At 43.5% G+C, this 20,448-nt stretch overlaps 2 protein-coding genes across 2 annotated transcripts; one reads left to right on the forward strand and one right to left on the reverse strand.

The window, feature by feature from the left end:
- The first annotated feature begins 1,168 nt into the window (after positions 1-1,168).
- On the forward strand, positions 1,169-10,652 carry LOC114461699 (uncharacterized). Its single transcript, XM_028443988.1, has 4 exons — positions 1,169-2,735; positions 2,892-3,073; positions 3,170-6,022; positions 10,581-10,652. Exons 1-4 carry the CDS (start codon positions 1,169-1,171, stop codon positions 10,650-10,652), a joined length of 4,674 nt encoding a protein of 1,557 aa, XP_028299789.1.
- Positions 10,653-15,194: 4,542 nt separating this feature from the next.
- LOC114461700 (reticulocyte-binding protein 2 homolog a-like) lies at positions 15,195-16,341 on the reverse strand. The gene has a single exon (XM_028443989.1). It carries the CDS (start codon positions 16,242-16,244, stop codon positions 15,195-15,197), a length of 1,050 nt encoding a protein of 349 aa, XP_028299790.1. The 5' UTR covers positions 16,245-16,341.
- Between the last annotated feature and the right edge of the window lie 4,107 nt (positions 16,342-20,448).

Here is a 20,448-nt window from a genome sequence, read left to right on the forward strand (position 1 = left end):
GGCACGGCCTGTCACTTTAAGAGAGGTGTTGCATTGTGGGAGGTGAAGGCTTGACCGGGTTGTTTACGTGTGGGAAATGTAGTGTTTTGTCTGGTCAGTTCGGGAGTAGATGTTCACAGGTGCGCTCTCTGTAAGTTTTGGATGCAGCGTGTTTATTACCTAAGATAAGAGAGGATTAAAACACATCATACCCTCAGATACCTGCCTGCTTCTTCCTCCCTGCACTCACCCGGTATGCAGAGTCGGCATTACGGACCGCTGTTGTTACCGGTAATAACGAGCCACGGCTGGGGTAAAACTCAGTGAAATACCAGACCTCCTTACCACGGTTCGGAGATAACCTGGCGAAGGTAACACTGGGGGCTCGTCCGGGATCCTATTCTGCAATTTCCGGAGGTTTTGATGGCGGAAAAGTAAGAAGAAAAGGAATACTGTGAGGTACATGTGGAAAATGGCGACACGAAGAAAAGTCACCACTGGAAATAGCTCACGTGTTGAAAGACAGCACTCAAACGTAAGCAGCAACCCGTTCGTGTTGGATGTTATTGAGAATGCTTCCATTGTGAGAGACTTAAGAAAAGAGAGAGACTTTTGTGGATGTAGCAGCAACCCCTTGGTGGCTAACACGGAGCTAACGTTAGCTGCAGGTGAGCCTGTAGGCCTCACTACAACAGCGCCACACGAGGAGGCATGGCAGCTTACCCCCCCACCTTCAACGCACACCAATCCCTTCCTTACACCGATGGAAAAGAAAAGGACATGGTGTGGTGAGTCAATGGCCTATCTGCCACCCTCACATGGTAATGATGAATGTGTAGTCTGCACTCCAGTTAAAATGGCACCATGGAAGATGGAAGAAAACATTGATAACCCATCTGCTTCCATCACTAATGAACAATTAATGGAAAAATTCACTCGAATGGGTTGTGATTGTTTCATAAGCAGTCCTGTCATCCCCACTAAAGCCAGATTCCCACAAAAAGTTCCACAATCTATTCACTATGCCTCCCAGCTTGTCCAGAATAGTCCTGAGGTGCACACACAGGGTCAGCATCATTACTCATCGTGCAGTGCAGGACATGAGATGTATGAGGATGGATTAAGAGGTGTGAGACGAGCTGGCTGCCCACCGCACTGCTGTTCACCACGCATTATGTTTAATGACTATATGGACACTAGTGACGAAGAACAATATGGACAAAAAGAAAGAATCCCCACGTTGCAGCCGGGACATTTTGACGGGACTGGTCCTTGGAAGGACTTCCTGTATCAGTTTGAAAGCTGTGCAAAAGCCAATCGCTGGATTGAAAAGACAAAAGCTGTTCAGTTGAAGTTCAGTCTGAGGGGTGCAGCTGGGGCCATCGTCCACAAAAATCCGAAATCTGACCGCTGGAGCTACCTGCGCATGGTGGAGGAGATTGAAGCTGCCTACGGTCCGCGTTCCGAGCATGCTGCAGCCATCGGCATTGAGCTGAGACAACGAGTCAGGAGACCAGGTGAAGCCTTGCACACCCTCAGAGATGACATTTATGAAAAGGTCTCCATTGTGTATGCTAACCGCACAGAGTTGGAGCAAGACTGTATATGCGTGGAGGTCTTCACCAACGCCTTGGCCGACGCCGAGGTGGTTCAAAAGTTGCTAGAGGAGCGCCCCTACACCCTAGCTAAAGCCTATGAAATTGCACATCGCTACGAGACCACCAGGAGGGCTGCTAGGGCAGTCACACAGCTCATGCGGCCAGGTGGGCGTGGTTTTGCAGCACAGGCAACCAGAACTGCTACAGTACGCGAAGCTGCTAACATTCCAGTGTTTGAGCAAGTACCAGGGGCCACCAGATTCAATAAGCAGCAACGACCTTACCAAAACAAGTTTAAAAAGACAAACTTTAATGAAGTCATCTGTCACAACTGCTCCGGTGTAGGACATTTAAAGCGAAACTGCCCCTCCCCTTATCGATCCACAAGGAGCCCTGGGAATGCCACTTTCACTTCCACCCCCGACCCAAGCACAGTAGTTATCTGTACTAAGAGCCCAGTAGATGAGATGTGTGTACAAATAATGATTCATGGACTAGAAATCTGTGCTCTGCTCGACTCTGGTGCACGGAGGAATGTCCTACCTTTGCATCATTTCAACTCCCTCCCTACTCAGTTCAGACCACCAGTGCAGCCATCTGTTGCACAGATTCTGCAAGGCATTGGCCCTGAAGGCTTAGTTGTTTTGGGTGAAGTAATTTTACCAGTGCACATTGGAAACAGCATCACCCAAGTTAACTTCATCATGGCGGACACCACCCAAAGCACCGAGGTCATCCTGGGACATCCATTCCTGCTGCAGGCGCAGGCCCGTTTGGACTATGGGCGTAAAGAAATAACTCTTTTTGGTGAAAAGGTGCCTGATTTTTATTCTAGCCAACCTTCTGAGACACATCTCGTTCGTGTGGCACGCACCACAGTGTTAGAGGCGGGTTGTGAGTACGTGGTGCCCGGCATTTCTCGTCTCCGCAGCGCTGCGGGTGGAACTCTGATGCTCAGCCCCGTAAAAGGTTTTATTGAAAGGCACCAGGTTCTTGTGGCTCGAGCAGTATTACAAGCCCGGCAGGCTGCCAGCATCCCCATCAGAGTGTTTAATCCTGGCGCCATACCCGTCACCTTAAAGAGAGGAGCTGTGGCTGGGGTTCTTCAGCAAGCACAGGTGCTGGCAGAGGCGGAGCCGCAGTCATCAAAGACCCCAGGTGCGCATGAATTCACTCATACCCATTCCACCAATGTACCAAATCACTTGCAGGTGCTGTATGCAGAAAGCTGTGCTGGTCTGTCGGGGGATGCCTCCCGTAGCCTGGCTCACCTTTTGTGTTCCTACAGTGATGTCTTTTCTGCGGGTCCCACAGATCTTGGCCGCACTAACATCGTGCAGCATGACATTATCACCATCCCAGGGCCGCCAGTAAAGCAGGCACCACGCAGGATGAATAGGGAAAAGCAGGTGGCAGCAGACCAGCAGGTGCAGCAAAGCCTGGATACCGGCGTGGCTCAACCAAGCAACAGCAGCTGGGCTGCCCCGATTGTCATGGTAAGAAAAAAAGACCAAAGCCCAAGACTGTGTGTTGATTACAGGCTTTTAAACGAACGCACTATTAAGGATGCTTATCCGCTTCCCCGCATTCAGGACACCCTCGACACACTTTCCACTGCCAAATATTTCAGCACCCTAGATTTGACATCCGGCTATTGGCAGGTGGAAATGACCCCCAGGGCCCGGAAAGCTGCAGCCTTTTGCACACGTAAAGGACTGTTCGAGTGGAACGTGATGCCCTTTGGACTGTGCAATGCACCAGCCACGTTCCAAAGGCTAATGGATCGTGTTTTAATGGGGCTGCAGTGGGAGACGTGTCTGGTGTATCTCGACGACATCATCATTCTGGGGCGGGACAGTGCACAGATGCTGGAGCGGCTGGAACAGGTGTTAATTCGACTGCGTTTAGCCAACCTCAAGCTGAAACCATCTAAGTGCTGTTTGTTTCGGGAGAAGGTGGCCTACCTGGGGCACATCGTGTCCGCTGGGGGCGTTGCTACTGACCCCCAAAAGATTCAACAAGTGGAGGAGTGGCCTGCACCACAAAATGTTTCGGAAGTGCGACAGTTTGTTGGTTTGGCTTCATATTACCGCCGTTTTGTTGAAAACTTTGCAACCATAGCCCGACCCCTCCACGAGTTGACCCAAAAATATGCACGGTTCCATTGGACCCCTGAGTGTCAGGAGGCGTTCGACAGACTAAAAAAAATGCTAACTTCGGCTCCAGTCCTAGGCTATCCCCTCGACGATGGCGACTTCTTTCTCGACACAGATGCTAGTGACTGGGGAATCGGAGCAGTCCTCTCCCAGGTGCAAGGAGAAGAGGAGAGAGTTCTAGCCTATGGGAGCCGGAGGTTGTCCGCTACCGAACAAAATTATTGCACAACAAGACGTGAGCTCCTTGCAGTGGTTGAGTTCACAACACACTTCAGACAATATCTACTTGGTAGGCCTTTCACTGTTCGAACCGACCACAGCAGCCTCCGCTGGTTGACCAGACTAAGGGAGCCTGAGGGTCAGCTGGCTCGCTGGCTTGAGAAGCTTGCAGAGTATGATTTCCAGGTCATCCATCGGCCAGGGAAAAACCACCAGAATGCTGATGCTCTCTCTAGGAGACCCTGCCGCGCCTCATGTCCATGCACGGTCCCAGAACCTGACTTTAGAAACATTCAACATAAGGGGGTGCAGTGCGACCTGGGTGACGTAGTGCTCCAGACTCTAACATGTACAGGGCATCCTCCAGTGGGGGTAGTTGAGCCGGAGCTCTGTGTAGGGGAGAAGAGGACCTCAGCGGCGGAGTTTCCCATAGTGGGGGTAGAGGGCTTCGATCTCGACACCTGCACTGCTGTCTTAGCTGATCATCCCATCATCCGCCTGGTGAGTGAGTCTTCTAGTAATAACTTGTTTCACGGCTGGACCCAAGAACAACTCAAAACTGCACAAATGACTGATCCAGATATAGCACCAATAAGGGTGTGGAAGGAGGAAGGCTGTAATCGTCCACCCTGGGCTGACATCGCAGCTCACAGCCCCGCCACCAAAGCCTACTGGGCGCAGTGGAAAAGACTGTGCCTAAGAGATGGTATTTTGCTGAGAAAATTCTACTGCAGTGAGTTGAAGGTGTTCTACCCTCAAATTCTGCTGCCCCGCACTTTCCGCAACTCGGTGATGGAGCAGCTGCATGAAGGCGCAGTAGGTGGACACTTCGGTGCAGAAAAGACACTAGCACGCCTTAAAACCCGGTACCATTGGTACAACATGAGGGATGATGTCACATTGTGGTGCCGCACTTGTGTTAGCTGTGCAGCTAAAGCTCGCCCCAGAAAAACCCCTCGCGCTGCCATGGGCACCGTTCAGGTCGGCGCCCCCATGGAACGAATTGCAGTTGATCTGATGGGACCTTTAAATGAGACTGAAAGGCACAATCGTTTCATACTGGTGGTCCAAGACTACTTCAGTAAGTGGGTAGAGGCTTACCCAGTTCCCAACGAGCTAGCAACCACGGTGGCAGAAAAGATTGTTTCGGAGTGGGTGTGCAGGTATGGTGCACCTCGGGCTTTGCATAGCGACCAGGGCTCCAACTTTGAGTCGGCTGTCTTCAGGGGGATGTGTGAACTCCTGGGAATTGAAAAAACACGTACCACGCCCTTTCATCCACAATCGGATGGACAAGTTGAGCGCTTCAATGCCACTCTACAAAAAGCTCTGGCCACGATGTCCGAGCGGTGCCACTGGGACTGGGATTTGATGATCCCTTACTCACTCATGGCCTATCGTGCAACCAAACACAGCTCCACTGGCTTGACCCCAAATATGATGCTCTTTGGGCGAGAAATCACAGAGCCTGTTGACCTGGTCGTGGGTCTTCCTCCTGGTGAAAATGACATCAACACCATCCCTGAATATGTCATGCAGCTCAGACAGCAACTGGAGCTCGCCCATCAGCTGGCACGGGAAGCCCTGGGAAAATCCTCTGAGCGTGCCAAGAAACAGTACGACAAAAACATCTGTCAAGTCCAATATCAAATAGGTGCTGCGGTGTGGCACTTAATCAAAGGCACCAAACGAGTAAAGAATAAAGTGCGGAAGTTCCTGCCAGCCTACGAAGGCCCCTACTTCATTGTGGGTGTATTAGACGACTTAATCTATCGCATCCAGAAGAGCCCAAGGTCCAAGACCAAAGTTGTTCACCATGACAAATTAAAGCCTTTTCACTCCAGAACTCCGTTGGACAACAGCTGGGTCTTTCACAACACTGATGTACCGGTACCATTGGAGGTGCTGACTCCTTCAACAGATAACGAGTCTGAGGACATTGGACCACTGAACCTCTGGGATACGTCTGCAGAGGAAGAGGAACTAGTGGTGGAGACCCCCAGAGACGCTAGCTCACCTGGTGGCGTCCTGCTTTTTGACCGCTCTGCTCAGCCTCCGCTAGATGAGGAAGTCAATCAAGATTTAACCCCGGAACCACACGGTTGTTCTCCTCCAAACTCTTCATATGCTCCAAGACCTCGTAGGGAGCGAAGACCGCCAAACTGGTTTGGTGATTGGGCGGTTGATTGAAAAAAAAAAAAAATATATATATAAAAAAAATTTATAATAATTTGTTATGTTCTCAAAAGTATGGTTGGTATTTTGTAAAAGTTGTCTTGCTTTATGCGAAGGTTTAATATAATGTTTACATACAAATGTGATATAGCTCTATTTTTGGGGCTATGGTTATAACTGTAATGTTGAGTTTTTTTTTGGTTTATGGATGCTGGTTATTATGTTGATGTCTGACTATGGGGTAAGGTTTAACTCACAGATTTCGTAAGGAGACAGACAATTTTCCATAATGCACCCTCTGTCAGGTATAGTATCTTTTGCCATAATGTCTTCTTTGCTAACTGTGTATCTGTTGTGCAATAGACATTTTTGTTACACTGTGATAAGAGTGAGAAATGTGCATTGGTTTTTGTTTTATTTAATGTGTTAGAGTAGGAACCAGGTTTGCAGTGTAAACAAAGGGGTTGTTCTGAATGTCCTGTTGTGACTATGATGCTGGAGTGATGTTAAAGGTTTAATCATCATCCAGAGTGGGGGTAGTGTTACAGGCACGGCCTGTCACTTTAAGAGAGGTGTTGCATTGTGGGAGGTGAAGGCTTGACCGGGTTGTTTACGTGTGGGAAATGTAGTGTTTTGTCTGGTCAGTTCGGGAGTAGATGTTCACAGGTGCGCTCTCTGTAAGTTTTGGATGCAGCGTGTTTATTACCTAAGATAAGAGAGGATTAAAACACATCATACCCTCAGATACCTGCCTGCTTCTTCCTCCCTGCACTCACCCGGTATGCAGAGTCGGCATTACGGACCGCTGTTGTTACCGGTAATAACGAGCCACGGCTGGGGTAAAACTCAGTGAAATACCAGACCTCCTTACCACGGTTCGGAGATAACCTGGCGAAGGTAACAATGTCAATCACGGCAGAGAGCTTCCTGGAGGCGCGGCTTCTCCAGCTCAGTGCCGCGTCAAATTCGTCATCAAAGTGGGAACGCGTCATCAAATTGGAGCGAGGTGTTTGGGCTCACCCTGCAGTAAGAAAGGAGTAAATCACCCTCTAACTAACGATTGAGGGAATCATTGAAAAAAATACTTTGGGCATGTGTATGAAGCCCAAATAGCACTTTTATCATTTTTAAAGAAAAGTCAATTTAGTGTAACATGGGCCCTTTAACAATTATCTCAATCCAACCTATTTCCCACAGATTGCAGATTTGACAGCTGCTAATTATTTTTAGGAGGGGCGGGGCCAACAGTGGTGGTTCGTGATGAAAACTGCCTCCAAAACATCATTGGCCTCAGTTTTCATCGAATAGAAAAATTAGATTGTAAGAGCACCAAACTGAAATAATTTTGACTAAAATATCAAGACACTACTTCATCCCCAAATACATTTGTTTTCAAAAATGAAAAGAAAAATGAATGGATAATTTATCTACTTCACACAGTCCAAAATGGTGAATTAGTTTTTTTTTAAGTTTTTTTTTTCAAAGTGAATATTATGGGGCCATTATTGTAACACAACTTTTTGTAGAATTGCAATGTGCAAAACTATTTGTTGCATAATGCAATCCGTGTGTAGAATTAGGATTTGTAAGATAAGGTGCAGTGGTTGCCTAGTGATTACGGCTTGTAACCGGAGGGTTGCAGGTTCAAATCCACTGTGGGTCATCACTGTGGGACCTTGAGCAAGTCCCTTAGACCCAGTTGCTTCCAGAAATCTCTTGATTATTCATTTCAATGAGAATTTCCTTGTTAAATAAAGGTATAAAAAAAAAAAACAAGTTGTGTGTGTAATGTTGACATTTGTATGTGTCATCGAACCGGGACACTCTATTGGCTGCCTCTGTACATGGAGCGATTGGAGGGTTTGTCACTTGGTTACAAAAGTCCTGTGAACAGTGTTCTAGTTCAATGACACACGCACATGGATGTCAACACAGACACACAGAATGCATTACAGACACATCTTTTGTTTAATAAATAGACACGCGGATTGTATTACGCACATACAAGTGGTTTTACACATTGTAATTCTACACACACAGATTGAAACACATGCACACTAATCAAGGTGCAGATACACAAATTGTATTACGCACATACAAATAGCTTTGTTATAATGGTCCCATAGAATATGTCTGATTTTCAGTTTCTGTGTTCCTTTTTATCTACCTACAAAAGTGGGTAATTAGAAACAAAACCCTTGTTTGTTTGTTTGTTTGTTTTTAAAGCTATTTCTGAAATGGAGATAAAACATGTAGTACTGAGCTTTATATACCCTGCTGGCACTACAGTATTAATGGTTCTTTAATTCTGAATGGCTTGGCTGACTTTATATTTTGCGATCCATTCATCAATGGTAGGTCAAGAACAAAGCTCTTGGTTTTAAAGAAAAAAGCTATTCCAAAAAGTAGGACAAATAGTGCATTAACTGTGTTAGTGATATAAGTCAGAAGTGAAACAATGCCTACAGAACATACTGCAAGCTTAATAGTCTTTTTATTTGTCTTCCTATAAACCAAATACATTTACTTGAAATCTTGAGTCCCAATAACTTGCTAAAAAGAAAATTAAATTACACCATGTTTGGAAAAGCACATTGTAGTGATGTTAAATGAAAGCTTCATAAATCCCAAGTGGCATATTTACTAGTGTATTTTATGTCGTGAAATAAAATTTGAAAATCCACTCAGCCTAAGAACTAGAAGCATGAACTAACCACAGAGCTTAAGTCAAGAATCAAACACTGATTGCCTCCGCGGGTTGAAGGAACCAGAAGGGCAAAAACGCCCATATGTAATTTAGGACTTATTCCTGTAGCCCTCGATTACTGAGCAGGGCAAATTATGCTGAACAAGTTTTGACGTTCCACAAGTCATTACATCTGATAAAACTCAGCCATTTTAATAGTGTGGTCACCCTGGTCAGCAGCAAATACCTACTGACAGGATCCAAGCAGGGACAAACCACTAACCTATGGCTGAAGATATGCTGGAATAAGTCTCAAATCGAGTAGCTCCCCCTCTGCCCTCGCAGGACTTAGAGGATTTGCTTCAAACATATTGGCACCAGATACTGCAAGACGCCTACACAACTCAGAACTCATGCACAGTCGCTACTTTGTCGGGTTAAAGATTCTTCTGAAGTCGGTCAAGAACCAATGGTAGATGCCGTATGACAGAAATGGGCAACAAAAATGTGATTATTTAATCCAAAGGGCCACATTATCAGCATTCATGTCAGTATTTAGATTCATGACCATTTTGAACATTACTGAACAAACTGGTTTTGTTTTTTTTACTTTTGTATTTTTGCTTTTTTTATGTTTTAGAAGTCAATTTGTGTATTTTTATTGACCCTATGTGTAGTTTTGCAGTCATTTTGAGTTCTTTAGTTGTTGTTCATGTCAATGTTGTAGATCTGTTAATTTTGAGTCGTTTGTGTATTTTTGTCTATTTTTGTGTATTTTTCTGTTATTATCTTCACAAAGGAGTTGATATTTTTTAACCAAAGCTAGACATCATGCCATGGAAGATTCAGTTAAACTGTGGAGGAGATCCATGTCAATGTACTGAAATTCCTATTTGACATCATTGGCAAAAATTCAAAAAATCATATCTCAGTTCAGAATTGAGCAATCTGTATGGTATTTGTCTTAGTTATGTCGGGTTGGTTTCTCAATTGCCCCACTGAGTTTCATCTGGATCAGATCCCGATCGCCCATTTTATCATGATTTTCCCAAAAATGTGGGTGTCCATACATTTTGAACCTACTGTATTGTTATTAATAGGGATATACATGTCTTCCAAGCCTTTAAAATGTGAATGATTATGGTGCCATGATCAGGTCCACTGCTCCAGATAGATTCCAATATCTGGCAAAGAGGAGATTTGGCACTTTTTGGTTTGAGCTCTCAGAATCATTTTTGTGTGTTTTTTTTTGTTTTTGTCAGAGAGCTGCATGTGGCCCTCAGGCCACCAGTTGCCCATGTCTGCTGTATGAGACAAGCATGGTCATAATGTTTTAATAACCAGTGTGGAGTGTGGTTGGACAGCTGGAACACACACACACACACACACACACACAAGGAAGGCATCATTCTCAGTCAGCAATCGTAATCATGGTGTGTAATCACAGAAAAAAACCACGCTGCTCTATTCACTGCATGTGATTTGAAGTTTCTTAATCTGTGCTTTCTTATCACAGGTGACTCATCTACCCCTCATCCCCTGTTGCTTTTATTGACTCTCCATGATGGGAAGATGATCTTATGACCTTAAAACTGGGTCATCTGCAAAACTGCCTGGGTCTGCACACACGTAGGAAGAACAGGATGAAGTGGCTGTAGGGATGGGAATGAAAAAACAAGGACGCAGGGGCCCAACCTTTGTTTTCTGGATAGTGTACTACATCATGGTCCCAGATAGCAACTGCTCACGTTCTCTTGTTACCGGTAGGTTACAGAGTCTGTAGACAAGGGACTGGAGAACTTCGGGGTCACAACCCACGCCTTGCTGCCCAGAGAATAAAGGACCTAAAAGTGTAAAGGATGTATACAAAGCTGGAGGAGATGCAGGTTCCAAATATATCTATTGCTATTCTCCATGTGCACAGATATATTTTGCAGGTCAAGCCCGAACAAGATATAGCTTCTGGCAACACACTTGACTTTCTGGGATGGATGACAGGTCAGAAGTGTTGAGTGTATCACTCAGATATTACATTACTTACCCTCAGGCGGTTAGAAGGCTGCCGGAGGTAATATTAATCAGCAGTATTTGGGTTTTTTGTTTGTAATTAGTTCTGCTTGATTTATCCTGCTTTTTATTTTGCAACTCCTACAGTGTTTCCAGTGATGCTATCTCAGGTTATTAGCAGCTGAAAAACAGTGAATTTTCCTCATCAAAGACCTGAATCATCATAAATGCGCAGCTATTTATACCTTAATTTGTCTTTTCCTTTTCCTGGACTTGCTTGTCTCTGAGAATTACCAAACTGGGTGGGAAGAAAGAAAGCTGGAAGATATAATATGTTTTCTTTGTACTCCTGTGCATTAATTATTTTGTACCTGCATCAGTCTGTGCTGCATGTCCCAACACTGCTCTCTCGTTTTCGTTTGTACTCATGTGTGATCTAATGTGTGATGTTGACAGTTTAGCATTAATAAAAAGGAAAAGAAATAGTCAAACATGCACCTTTCTTCTTCTCATTACTGTGGTATTTGCATGTCAAGGTGGAGGTGTGTTTGGCAGAGGCTGTTATCACACGAGGGAACGCGACACAGTCAAAGCAGCCCCCAGCAAAAACCCGGCATGTCATGACCAGACAGTCTAGTGTTGAAGAAGGGCCAACGAAGCATCTAACTGGGCCCAAGTGACATTTGCGGGTTCATTTGCAGCCTTAAATGTGCTGCAGTTGAGCAGCTAATTAGCTATTTAGCTTACAAACTGACATTAGCAGTGATTGTCTCCCAGGTGAAAGTTTCACACACTAATATGCAGGAAATATTCACTAACATTACATTGCCTTATAACTATGCAGTTGCTTTTTTTCCCTCTAATTGCAAGTCATTTAAATGAAATCTTCAAATTCCCAAGAAAGTTAGAAACTTAGAGTCTTGAGCAAACATGTTAAAGTGTGTAGATCTTTTAAAAAGCAATCCTGCTTTTTAAAGTTTACACACATCCATAGTAGCCTAGTACTTCTTTAAATTTAAAACTAGAATACAAAAAATAATAGAAATGATTTCCACTTTTGTGAAAATGTGATGCAGTATTATTTGCGTCGAACACTCATAAATGGGTACGAAGTATGTGTTTAAACACCCTCACTATTGTTTTCCGTTTAGGACTAAATCTAACAATTAAGGTATCACAGCAATAAGAAAACCATTGTCATCGCTGCTGTTTTCTGACATTTTTGTAAGTTTACTGATTGTTAACTAATTAGCAAAAACACATTCTAAAAAATGACATATTCAAACCTATTGGAACAGTGACATCATCACACAGGATAGGCTGCTGAGTCATTTGATGTGTCACTAGCCAATCAGGAACCAGTAAATGGAAATGCAGGCTCCAGATAAATGGATGACGTCATAGTTTTTTCAGCAGCCAAACAGTGGTTCATTTCAGCCCATCCATCCTTACTTGCATTTTTTTTTTCAGGAAATGCAAATCTGTGAATTGATTTGCTGGTTGGACCAGGGCTGAGAATCACAGCACAACAATTATTGCTTAATCATCACTTTAGCACAATAATAAAGTTTTTAAAATAGAAATTACCAGCAGGTTTAAAACTTAATCCATTGCTATTGTCAGGATAAACACACAGGTGCACACAATAGGGTCACAAATGAGGTTGAGAGGTTAACAATTTCTGAATTTGGATTGGAGGATTGTCTAAAACTACATCACAGTGGGCTGGACTTTGGAGAGCTTCAATGAATCACAGCTAAAAATGAATCGGAATTAGAAATGAATGAGCTTCTTTGAATGTTTTTGACCACTACATTTACTGCAGATGGAATTTGTTTTTGATTTTTTTCATCCATGAGACATTCATGATGAACAGTCCTGAGCAGGCGAGCAATAAAATGTGATCGAATGTCTCAAAAATACTTATTTACAGTCTATTCTGACAGAAAAGACACTCGAGTTTAACTTTACTTGCATTTTCAGCATTGAATCCAAATCCACAAGAGCATTAGCATTCAGCTTAGCATGGCAATATCATGTGCTCACTGTAGAGTCTTCACAAGACATTGAGCTGTTATGGATGCCTACATGTGTACAATGTGATTTATCAAGTCCTTCAAATAGAAATACTTCACATTTTTATATTTATATTTTTTCATACCCTTTTTCTTTGATACTGTATGTGCCAACTCATTCTGAGAAGGTCCATATATGGATGTTGGGAGGAAACCAGAGTACCCGGAGAAAACCTTATCTGTTACAGGGCCCACACAAGAAGATTAAAACATACTGCCACGGCCTGGGGCGGTATCTCTCTGTGCCGTATCGGTCTTGCTAGGTTTGGTGGTGCCTTTCCTCTTCTGGCGCGGCTGGATGCTGTCCTCGTTTCCTGGTCTTGGGAAACCAAGAGCAGTGGTGAGTTGGCTCTGGCAGCCTGTCGGGCCAGTGTGGGGGCATTTGCATCCACGCAAGGGACACCAACGCCTCTCAGGATGGTGCTGCCCGCTGCATGTGGGGTCACCGTGGACCGCTAAATGGGTGGGTGGGTCCGGGCGCCTGTAGCAGGGGGCTGGTGGTCGGTCACGCGCTGGTGTGGCTGTCAGTGCCCAAACCTTTCACGGGCCTGATCTTTTCATATCCTTTCAACGCATGCGTGAAACACGTCTACACTATAACCGTTTCAGTTTCTTTCAATTAATGAGCGAAACACGTCTCCATCCGGTCGGCCTATTTTACGGCAGTTCATGTACTTTTACTACCTCATAGTTTGTTTTCTAGATGCCCCTGCATCCATGAGGAATCTATTGTGCTAGGTCCTTAATGTTTCTTTATAAGGAGCTTTAAGAAGCTTCTCATTGATCAACTCTGTGGTGGAGGAATAGTGGTTAGTGAAGCTGGCTTGTAATCAGAGGGTCAGTGGTTTGAATCCAGCCTCCACCAACTGCTCCTGTATTAACATTGCTTTGGATAAAAAGCAATGTTAATACAGGAGCAATGAAATTGTATTGTATCCAATCCTACAGTTTCTAATCATTTGCATTCACAGTACGTAACTCTGCTCAGTATTAGTCTTCTCTCTACAAACACCAATCTGATTGCAACGTTAAGTATTTTTCCAATGCCAGTTTATTTACCTGAGACCAGCAGAAACTGAAAATGTTACAAGGAATTCTGAAATAAATAACACAAAACAACCTGAATATTATTCAGAATCAAAGATCAAAAATTAAAGTGGCTTCAGCGTTATAAAAACGGTTGTGTTAAAACCTGAGATTTTTCCCTTACAGCTTAAGTACAAACTAGCAACAATGTACAACATAAACACAAAAAACCGTCTAAAATAAATAAATAAAAGCAATCTGAATAAACATTCGGAATAGATTTTGACGAACTCTGTTTTGCAAAAATTGCTATAAAATAACCATAAATTATGTGCATATAAAGCAAAAAACAGCTGCTGAGCAACTGAGCAATTTTTCAACCTTAGCACAGTGAAGTTAAGAAAGCTGTGTGTATTCTAAGTGCAGATTCTGCTGTTGTATATGCTTAAAAAAAAATCACAGCATTTTTCTGAGCGACACAATGCAATGCATAGGACATGGTATTAGGCTAATGAGCTGCTGAAAGCGGGTGACTCCACAGTAGCGACAGGCTGCATTTTTTCAACAACATACTAAGCAATAGCTTTGCTAATCTGTCCCTAGCTAACAGTCCGGTAAAGATCTAGCTGCTGCTGTTTTGGTGCAGAGGCTTCCCTCACATCCAGTGCGTCCACCAAAGCAGGGTTTGCTTAGAGCTTTTGATGCAAGTATCTTTTGAAGACACATTGGTAAAATAATGTGTGTATTTCCACTTTGAGAGGCTCGTCCTGCTCTCGCATTGACTCGCCATGATTTGCGCACGTTATAGTAAACAGAGACACGCAGACAATGCTTCTTCTTCTGTTTTATGGTGGTTGGCACGGCATCCCACAGAAATGTGTAGTGCCACTGTAAACAGGAAGTATACTGCAGCTAGCTAAGTAACGGCCAAACACAGCATATTGTAACGGTAACTGAGTTTATTTCTTTAACAAATATTGCGCTAGAGTACTGTTACTGTTACTGTCAAAAGTAACGGTGGCGCTGTAACACGGTAACGCGTTCTTTGTAACCGCCCAACACTGGTAATGATAATATTGCATTAGATCTCATATAACGCCTTTCATAGACACTCAAATCACTTTACATCGTATTACTCATTCACTGCACACACAGTGGTGGTAAGCTTCTATTGTAGCCACAGCTGCCCTGAGGCAGACTGACAGAAGTGAGGCTGCTCTACATCAGACATCACATTCATACTAGGCTAAGTATTTGAAGGACTGGGGCCTGTTTATTGGTGGGCGGAACCAATTTCCACTGAAGAAAGGTATTCCAGGATCTCCAGCCGCAACTTCTCTATTGTCGTCTCATCTTCATTGTTTTCTATAGATTTGTTGAGTTCCAGTAGGAGCTCTATGACGTGAGAGAACACCTTCTCCTGCTTTTTCACCCTTTTGTCCTCCAGCAAAAGCTCAGTCTCTAATTTGGGCACCTTGTCTGCTATAAAGTGATAATGTTCTAAAGAGGATGACACTTGCTGTCTGAGTGCATCCCTCTTCATCAGCATCTCTTCCAGTGAGCTCCTCTCCTTATTCAGCCAAGCCTGCTGCAGGTCACACTTCCTCGCTTTCAGGTCAATCATCTCCTGCAGTTGGATAATGCTTGTCTCCATCGTCACCAGCTCCCGTTCAAGGCGTTCGTTCACCATGAAAACTTCTTCCACCTCCTCCACTATGGCAAACTCCTCATCCATGGAAACCTCCTCGGCCATGGAAACCTCCTCCACCATTGTAACCCCCTCCACCATTGTAACCCCCTCCACCATGGCAACCTCCTCCACCATGGCAACTTCCTCCTCCTTTAATCCCCCTTCAGCTATATGCTTCATCACGGCTGCATGCTCCTCCTCCACAGCTAACAGCTCCTCCTCCACACTTAACGCAGAGATCTGTTTTCGCAGCTGCTGTATTTCCCTATCCTGCTGCTCGGTCATCTGCCTCTCCTGAACCATCAATTCTTGGAGCTGCTGCACCTGCTTCTGCCTCTCTTTGATCCTATTTCTGATCAGGTTCTCCATCTCCTGAACCTTCTGTTGTTCCAACAGTTCTTTCTGCTCCACACAATCCTCCAGGTACTTCACTCGCTGCTGCGCCTCCTCCAAGGCGTATTTCAGGTACTCCTTTATGTCATTCTCATCTTCCTGCTGGACTTTGAGTTTATCGTGCAGCTCCTCAATCTCCTCCTTCAAAGAGTCAATTTCCAGCTGATAACTCTTCAGCTGCCCCTCCATGGTTGAAATCTGAGTCTGATAGACGAAAATTTCGTCCTTTCCGTTGTCCATGATCAACAGCTCCTGTAAACCTGCTACTGTGTGTCTCTAAATGCAGAAACCTGTGACATCAAAGCCACCAGCTGAAAACACACACTCCCGATTGGAGTTGGTGGATAACCTTTGACATCATCAGCTTCGGGCTTGTCCTTGAAGATGAAGAGAACCTTTGACATCATCAGCAAAGGGCTTGTCCTTGTAGATGATTGGCTTCTCTGTGGGCAGTGTTGTGTAGTGAGCAGTGTTGGGAGGTTACTTTCGAAATGTAATCAGTTACAGATTACATGCCCAAAAATGTAATTTGTAACATAATCCCTTACATTACTAAATCTGAGTACTGTAATCTGATTACTTGGAATACTTCCACATTAATTTATATTTTTTTTAAGTGTGGGAATATAGCTATCTTTGAGAAGAATAAAGATGGCTATTGTAAATACAACATCCTATAGATAGGTGCTGATGGTGATATTACACTTCACAGTAATAACAAATACTCATAATCATCATCTGTTTTAGATGCAATGTGTGAAGTCCACTAGTTTATTCAACAAATCATGTTACCACGTCATGGAGGATTTGGTTTGTAAAGAAACATGACAGTAGCCTAGCACTGACGGTAGACAGTAGGCTATCTGTAACTAACTGCACCTTAAGATAGAGATTAGAGATGTTGCTAACAAACTTATCCTTGTTGACTACACTGATGTTTCCTTATCGACTAGTCCACTAGTCTATTACACAGGGGTTTTCTAGAACAGTTTAATTTAAGCACAGGTCAAAACATTGTCTTTAAAAATATTGTGTGTCTTTATTTTTATCTGAAAACATCCTCTGCATAACTATTTATTAGTTTAAGTACTAGTGAGATGTTCACACTGTGAGAGACGAGCAGCTGAACTCTGTTGAACATAAAATATCTCCTCAGGATTAATCAAATGAAGCAAATGACACTGAAAACAAACCAATGAGCTCTGGAATCTAAACATTCGCACAGCACGGACCGGCTGCTTGAGTGGGCGTGTCTTACTGCTATACAGCAGTAATGCCCATAAGCAAGGCATTTTTTAAAATTTCCCCCTCTGTGACATCACCCTTCATCCTTTTAGGCCAGGGGACCACTGAAACAGGGAACCGCCCCATCAGTGATATGTAGCCCACCTCAGTGATGGGAGGGGCTTTCACCTGCCTATGCTTCCCGACCACCAATGGACACGAGAACCATCCTGTCAAAAACTCTTGCTGAAAAATCTAAATTAATCTTTAAGTATTAAACTTCAAAATTGACATACAGTAGCAGGAAAGTATTAAATATTCTATAAACTGTGGTACCCTGATCAGTAAAATTAGATTAAAAGTGGGGGATGAGTGAAAATACAATTTACCCCCACAAAGTATTAAAAAATCCAAACCGTGTAGCAGTAAAAATAGTAATGATAGTAATAATAACACACACAAGGAGGCTAAAAAGAACATAGCTCTATTAATTAAACTTTTTACAGAGAATGACCAAGGTTAATCGATTGAATAGAGATCACGCAAATTGTTGGCAGCAGGAAGTTCAACAGAGCCCAACATTGGATTGTGTGTTTTTTTTTTTTTTAAATTGTCTTCAGTGTCATTACATTTTTTTTTCCTTTTTTCATGTATCTCCTCCATTAAAATGTGGATCCAGAGCAGAAAAACTATAGGCTATTTGCATGACCCTGGTTCTCTAAGTAATATGAGTGAGATGTCTCACAATGGGATGCATGCCAAAGCCAGTAACAACACTGCCTTCAAGTCCCTCCAGAACCACAGCCAAATCCCACGGTGGCACCAGCGGCCTGGACACAGGGAGGAGTCTGCATGCTCCTTTCATGAAACGAACAATCAGCAGATGCTGACTCGCAGTTTTATCCCAAAAGCCCATGTGACAGGCAGCAATAGCTGCCAGATACGCTTTGACAGATGGAAGGCTTCCTCCAGAGTGAATCAGCTCCTGCAAAAATGAAAAAATCACTCCCACAGAACACTGAAAGGGGGTGTGTCCCGTCCAGTAACACCAGCCCTCAAACACCCTCCACTTACAGGGACGTAGGGGGCTCTCAGGTGCATGCTTGGCAGCAGAATAAGTGGAGCTCCGACAGGCTGACCTGGAGTGCCAGCCACCAACGGAGGCTCTTTACCGTAAAGATGGCGCAGTGGCGGCAGGAATCTGGGGCGTTCAGGGTTTCTCTGTAGAGCCGAAAACAGGTGTGGTCAAAAACAAAGAAAAAGATATCAACAGCAGCGTCCGGCGACAGAATCCAGAAAGGGTCCACCTGTGGACAATTCAGCTGCTGCGACGCGAGATAGCTCTGAATGGGAAGAGGTTTTTGAATGGCGCTGTATTCTCCGCCCCCTCTACTTATAGTAGGCAGGACTACCTGCGGTGGATGAATACGTTTCACCGTTATGAGATTGGTCTTCTGACATATGACGCAGAGGCGTATATCTCATCATGTCACATCGAAATGAATGTTATGAAAGATAACTTCTTATCCTGTATAATTGAACTTCAGTCATGTTCTGACCCATTTTAAAGGCCAAAGAGTCAGTGGGAAAATAAAAAATAAAATCAAGTGAATTACTCAACAGATCCATGGCACATCAGTGTCTTCACATTACTAAGTAGTTTTCACATAAAATAATCATGTCTCTTTTTGCATTGACTGTGGATTTTTGTTGTTTCTTACTTTTTTAATTCCAGTGCTTTTATCAACTTAATATTTCAATGCTTGCAATGATTGAAATTGGCCAAGTTGCCTAATTTGGATCAAACTGTTGCCTATTAGCTATGCTGTGACACTTGTGACACATTGCTAAGGCATGAAACATAGAGCGTATATATAGGACGGTGTTAACTTCTCATGATTTGGATTTTAATTGTGCAATATCTTCGTCCACAAGCACATTGGGATTCATCCCTAAAAAAATTACATCTCTCTATTTACTGAAGTGTATCTCACAGCTTTAGCCAAACCTTTTTTTTATTTTTTTTTTATGAGATGTGAAAATATGCTCTCTTTCGGTTTACTTACTGAATTCAAGGAGTAAACACACAATTGCAATTTGCTCTGTTGGCTTGGCCAATGTATGGCAATGCATGCTCTTCCTACTGACACCGGGAACCATAGTCGGACAACAGGAAACAACCAAGTCATCGTGCAAAACAAAATTGATCTGAGGGGCTACAAATTAGTGACAGGAAAAAACTCAAAGAAACATATAGGATGTGTTTGAACAATTTATTGCTATGCAAAATCCAAAATCTGATGTCACCAATAAAAGTACTGTTCTTTGATCTCACAAATAAATGAAAATAAAACTTTATTTGGCGTAATGAACTAATTCAATATCTATGAGAAATTTTAGAGCTAACGGGTAATCAGCATGTCATTGCTCACACACACAAACACACATGCACACACACGCACACACGTTATCTGTAAAAGTTCCTGGATCAACTCATCCAGTCATAAATGTAAACTAATAACATTTAAGACATTTAATACAATGTTATACAGCAGTTCATGGCATGTTGGTCCAAAAAAACAAACACAATGTAGATACGCTTGTAATTGAAAGCCGTGAAATCCCTGACACGAGTACTTCCAGTGAGATGGGCAGAAGGCTGAAGCTGCTCATCTCAGACATTTGCTGCTGTAACAGTACATGTGAGCATATCAGCAGAGTCATTCAGTGTACAGAATAGGGCTGGGCGATATGGACCAAAATTCATAGCTTCACATTTTTTGCAAAATGGCAATACATTTTTTTCCTCTAGAAAGTCTAAACAGGAAGATGATTCTGGCCATTTTTATTAACAGCCAGCTGCACAATATCAACATATTTTAGTTTTTGTTTTTCTCTCATCAGGGACAGCGCGTGTTGGTAATTTCTATAGTATGACTTGTGTCAGGGCCGGTTTGGGTTACAGCACGCAGTTCTTAGTGCACACTCAGCAATTCATCTCCAAAAAATAGCATTTGTGCTTTCCAGTACGTGGCCCCTTTAATAGGGGAGGAGCACATCACCAGGTGTGCAAGAGAGTGAGTGAAAGAAAAACGTGGTTGTGTGCGCTACGTAGAGCACTGAAAGACGTGGTGAGGCTCAATCACCGGGAGTTTGATGTTACAGATATGAAGTAAATGCAATATTTCCACTCACATCTCAGTATTTTATATACTCAGTT

Source organism: Gouania willdenowi, chromosome 4 (assembly GCF_900634775.1).
Source record: "Gouania willdenowi chromosome 4, fGouWil2.1, whole genome shotgun sequence".
Classification (NCBI taxonomy): Eukaryota; Metazoa; Chordata; class Actinopteri; order Blenniiformes; family Gobiesocidae; genus Gouania; species Gouania willdenowi.